This window comes from Pelobates fuscus, chromosome 6 (assembly GCF_036172605.1).
Source record: "Pelobates fuscus isolate aPelFus1 chromosome 6, aPelFus1.pri, whole genome shotgun sequence".
NCBI lineage: Eukaryota > Metazoa > Chordata > Amphibia > Anura > Pelobatidae > Pelobates > Pelobates fuscus.
Window position 1 is genome coordinate 147,049,362 of NC_086322.1, and position 6,000 is coordinate 147,055,361.

The 6,000-nt window shown below is 41.7% G+C and overlaps 1 protein-coding gene across 1 annotated transcript in view; it reads right to left on the minus strand.

The window, feature by feature from the left end:
• Positions 1-887, minus strand: part of TRPC3 (transient receptor potential cation channel subfamily C member 3) — a 207,759-nt gene extending 206,872 nt beyond the window's left edge. Inside the window, exon 1 of the mRNA XM_063458397.1 lies at positions 446-887. Coding sequence (XP_063314467.1) covers positions 446-651 — 206 coding nt within the window. The 5' untranslated portion in view covers positions 652-887. The remainder of the gene's footprint in view (positions 1-445) is intronic.
• Positions 888-6,000: the final 5,113 nt, after the last annotated feature.

A 6,000-nucleotide genomic window follows, 5' to 3' on the forward strand; every position in this document is an offset into this window, starting at 1 on the left:
TTACAGAGGTTTCACATACACACCTTGATAAACGCTTAATAGGTCAAAATGTTGATGCTCATCAAACCTCTCTACTAGTTCACCTGATCATGAGCTGACTGTGTGTTTACATGGCCGTTGGCACAGAAACAGTTACAATTACAAAGTTCCATATTGCCCTTTTCAGCAGGCAAGCAGTTACATGTCGGACTGCCTCAGAATCATTGCACAAACACACAGTACTTCATAGTAAGGCTGGAAAAGCATTGTATGAGTTGTAGATCTAAATATCTGGGAAATGTCTTCTGGCCACCCACCCACCCCCATGTACATGTTGATGGAAAACTTCAAAACACCCGGCAACTACATGGGGAGGAGATCTAGCCCAATGAGGAGATGTTCTTGCACAGCACCATCCAGAAGAACATACAGAATACTAAAACAAACAGGTACTATGTATACTCACAGAGAGTGGAATTGGTAACCGTCACTGTGAGATTCCCCTGCGACGAATGAGCTGCTCTCTGCAGGTAGAACCAGCACTCCCCTGGGTTGGGGCAGAGGAGCCCAATGCCCTCCATTTTTTGCCAGCCATCCTCCACTCTCTCCCACCTCTGGGAAGCTGACCCTGGCAGCGGGCAGCTCCTTGCATTTCCTGGCCTTCGTGGACATACAGGAATCCCCAAGACTTCTATGGCTCCACAACAGAGGACAGTCACCTAATCCAAAGCAGGGCAAGGTTTGAGCAGAATGAAATGTAGCCTTCAAAGATGAGGGGTACGGTGAGTGATGCAGAGAAGGGATGCCAGGGGCTACTTTGAGATGGCAAGAATGCTGTCAGTGCATGCAGCCTGGTACCCGGACTGAGTGGAATGGCAAAGAAACAAATGCAGGACCAGTAGCAGATGTTCATCAGCCTCTCTCCCCTCGCCCTTCATTCAGTCCTCCTCCCCCTTTTCATTTTCTCACCCCTTCCCTCTCTGCTTTCCTGTCTCTATTTCTTAGCCATCAATATTATCCCCCCTGGACCACATCATTACTCAGAGACAAGGCAAAGTCACCCAGCGCAGAGACAACTGTTCATCGTATTAAAGAAGGGCTAGCAATGGGTGTGTAGAGCTATATTTCAGAACACAGATGTTAACCCCTAGTGCACCTAGAGCATCTTTGTCTAAATGCCAGATCAGCAGCTGTAGAATTAAAACTTCCATGATGATAAGCCAGCCTTAAAAATGCAGATGATTGTGAATGGTTTGTCCTGCAAGTGCTGGGGACCTATCTTCTGACCATTCCTTCCTGCATTGGACTAACTGATAACATATTATTAATAATAATAATAATAATAATAATAATATCTATTATTATTATTATTATTAATACTATTATACCATGTACTGCATATGCATGTATGCATTGTTTAGCAATCTGTTCTATCTGGCACAAAGAGAGTTAACTCCATGTTCTGCCTGAAACCCATTGTTAATGGATTTAGCACTTTGTTGATTGGAGCTTGTTATCTGATATTCATACACATAGATTTGAGAAAGACATCTCTGCACTTCCATGATTAAGGACAACTATGTTTATCAATTAAACAATTGTAAACTCCAAAACAATTTCCCTCCTTCCAGCAGCATAGATCCAGAAATCTCTGTCTTGTGTAAACCCATATGCATATACACAGGCAAGCTGCTAATGGATTCATGTTATTGTCAAAGAAAGTGCACACTGGGGTCTGCCCATATGGGAACCTATAGACAATGGTAAAGCTAAGAATGATTTTATTGTTTTTCATTTGTTTGTTTGTTGTTTTTTTGTTGTCAGCTGAAACAATATTCTAGTGTATAAATTATGTATGTACTTAGGAGTGATGATGTGTCCTTGAATTTGCCAATTCGCACTTTCAGATGTGTTTGACCTTTCCCTGGATTACTGTGACCCTTCCAACAATATGATTAGATTTCTGTTTATAGTAGAGACTAAAAGAAACAACAGAAAATAAAAATGCTAGGCAAATAAACAGAGAATAAACAGAGACATTATTAAAGCTAAAGAGCAAACATCTGACTATTTCAAAGAAATAGATTCTTGCATAATTTCATCAAATTCAATACACATTTTTGCACCTATTCCCCAAACAGCAAATACATGTGAGTTAAGAAACAACTAGTAAAATGAAGTTTACACATTGAAAGAAAACAAATTGTGTTGGATTGGGGTTTTTGTTTTCTTCAAATCTGTTATATTTGACACAATTGTGCAAGCTATTTTTCAATCCACTACAAACTCACCTATTGAAGGATAATCCTCTAAATTTATATACTTCAGAAAGTGCATTGTTGACTGTGTACAAGCCATGCCTTTAAGTGACAAGGTTGTGATTTTTTTTCTACTCATTATGCCCCTTGTATCTTAATGATTATACTTCTCTCCTTGCCACTTGCCTCTATTTGTTATCTTTTTTTCCCCTTGTGCTGGACCTCACTATCTGGTTGCCGTCATTCAGTGGCGGACTGTCAGAGATCAGGGCTTCCCTACAAATTTAGTTCCTGAGCTCCCTTGTCGAATATACACACAAACAAATACAAATACTTGCTTTTTCACTTAATGTGGAATATTGGAGAACTGACGATAGAATTTAAATACTCAAGCTAAACAATATTCAAGTTGGATTTTTTTTCTAATTTGGCTATTTTGACCTAAAATGTGCAATTCTCTTGTCAGTTTTGTAGTTTGGTGAATAAATTGTGTGTGTGTGTGCATATAGTGTAAAGGTAATGTGTATGAAAACATGTCTGGCTGTGTCTATTGTGAGTATAGGTAGTAGTTTACGTATTAAGTACCACTGGGGATGTATTGATGCATAAAGTGTTTCTGTAGATATATATGTGCATTTGTTTGTAATATCTGTATGTATTGAATCCAATAACACATTTGAGTAAGTGGATGCAAGAATGCTTTTGTGTGTTGTGCAAAATTGTCTATTTGAGTGTTATGTGTGAAAATGCAGAGTGTCTCGGTGTGTGGACCAAGTACTAGTTTGTATGTTTAAATGTAGGAGTATCGTTTTTGGCAGTTCAATGTGTGCAAATTTGTGTGAATTCAGGAGTTTGTGAAGATCGTTAATGTAAGCTGATGTTGTATGGGTTTTGTTTGTGTGGGTTGTATCTGTGAAGTGCATCAGTGTAAGGGTGAGTAATATGTTGGTGTTGTTTGTATATAGGAAGAGCAGGATTTGTGTGATGCAAGTGTGTAATTCTTTTTTTTTTCCTTTTGAATTTCTGCTTTCTCCATTGCATTATCTCTCTAGCAACATCTAACTAGCCCTCACTGCACCCACATATTTTTTCTTACACTATTAAACAGTAATGACTGGATTTGTGCATACCAAATTTATGGGTGTGTGTTCATAAAACATGGATTTTGGAATCCTAATCCCCCCATTTTTCGCATCATTTCCCTCTAATGCTTTTCCTTTCCTCCCTTGCTCTCTGCATTCCTCTCTAATTGTGTATATCCCTATCCCTCCTTTACTACACCCACATACCATCACCTTTCCATCCCATTACTTGCGTCACATAGCCCAGCTGGACTCTGTAGATCTAGTCAGCTTTTGCCTGTTCAGCTCTCCCCTCTACGCAGACCCAACACTTTGTCTCCAGTGCATGGCTCAGCTGTTTGGCAGAAAGGAGATATTCGTGTATCATGTCACCACTCGCTCCACACAGCAGCAGCTACGCACTGGATTGTAGGCTGAATAATGACAACTACCTTAACACCTTGACCACACTTTACAACTCAGCTAAGAATGAAGGGCATTAAACTGAACTGGGTGTCGTAGTCAGGTGGCCCCACTAATTACAGCTGAACAGTTGGTGAGTTTTCCAACAGGAGTTTAGTTCCCCAACAATTAAATCATGCACGGGACTCCGAGAGTCTCAGGCCCTTGCTCAGTGACAGATTTTCCCAAGTGCTCAGTACACAGTACACCCCTGCTGCCATTTTGCTCTTTTGTCCATGATTTGTTTACTATGGGATTATTTTAACTGATGTATTGTGGATAAATTAATTTACCAACTGAAATGGAATTCAAAAGATTATGCTCCCCCATACTACAATGTAGTCAGTACATTTTATTCTGTATAATTGTTAAAAAGCTTTTACCCCTTGTGGAGTCTTAAACCTTGGCATTGCAAGCTATATATAACTTTTAGAATGTAGCATGGACTGCAAATCAAACCAAGTTACCAAGTTACATGGTATACAAATAAAAGGAACAGTTAACTAGTTAGTTAACTGGTTGTCCCCTCTCTATTTATGAAAATGTTGAAAATGGCTGCATGAGTTTCTGCTCTTCGAGACCCCGTGACAAAAAGTAGTTTTTGCCCAACTGTCAGTGCACTGTGGGGAAATCCACCAGGTCATCTGGAGCGGGAAATACCCACAAACATGAGGGCCCACTTTCCTCATCACTGGGTCAATTCCAGGTAACCCTGCTGAATCTGTCAATGCCACCGCCGGACTTGGGTGACTCCGTCCTCTCCGAGCCCTGCCAACCAAGGCTGACCTGAGGAATGCCACAGCTGAACTATGATCCTCCATCAAAACGGACAATTGGGCCTTGCGGGCAGAATTCCAAGGCCTCTAGGACTGCATGGTGTGTTGAGACCATGTGTGATGCACTGAGGGACTCACGGAAGGCATGGATGCCCATTCAGACCTCTTGCAGGGGATGACCCTCCTTGTGGAGGATTTTAATAACAAACAACATCCTGCTCCATGGCCTACAATAAAGTGAGGAGTCCATGGATCAACTCCAAACTTACCTCAAATAAATATTTGTGATGATTCTTGGCCAGGAACCGCCTGTCCCTATTAAATTTGTGCGGATGCATCGTGCTCTCCATCCGAAGTGCTCCTTTGACAGCTCCCCTAGTGATTTAATATGCTTCCTCACTATTTTTGCACTAAAGGAGGACATCCTGAAACAAGCCAAGAATTGTTCATCCATCACATACCACTTCTGTTACCTGAAACTTTTCCTGGATATGTCATCAGCCACTCTGGGGTACTCCAGAGCACCGAAGCCTTTAACTAGAATTCTTCAATCCCAGAAGGTCCAATATAGCTGGCAGATGACAACAGGATTACTGATCTTCACCCGATCAGGCCCCCTCTTGGTCTGCATGCATATTTACTTTGTGGGCCTAGGCTGCGACCTACAAATGCCAGTAATCAACAGCTCTATTACACGCAACCCAGCCTCTGTACCCAAGACCTGCATTGCTCCAACGGCCCTGCTGGAGACAACAAGATTCCATTTGCCCTTCAGGCATACCTCGCTAAATACCCTTCTTCAGCCACAGGCTTCATACGCAACTCCACTTACATCTGTACTGCTTTTAGGGTGCACACACCCATTAAACCTTGTACATCAATTTGTACATCAATTTTCTTGTTTGTAAATATCTTTTTATTGGATATTTTTCAACACATAGTATTTCAGCGTGGAAGCGCAGGTCCCCTTGTTTACTTGTACTCGCATATACACTGTAAGGTACAATCCTGTAGGTATGTGGTAGCCGCTCGCAGGTCGCTTTATGCGATGTATAACGTGCACAATTGACTCACAGGTCCGGTGGTACATAGGCATATATAAGCAGTACTATTTTACTTCTGATGGGTACCATATTTACATTGGGTTGGGTTTTAGATCCCGAAGGATCACTTCTGTACCTTTCTTTTCCCTTTTCCAGCACCCACCTCGGGACCGTTAAGCGTTAGAGAGACTTGCAGATCTCCCCTTTGTTCAGGATCCCCTGTAGACACGCAGGTCCCCAGTGGTATCGTGCCTAGTGTCCTATGTGACAGTGCAGTGAGGTATTGCCTCCTCATCACGATTTTATCAGAATCTGCCTTGCGCTACGTACAGTGTTGATGAAGCTACCATAGGGAAACGTCCTGCGATCCTATGTTAACTAATAAACTTCATAACAAATTAAACTGATGGGTTTCAGCCCC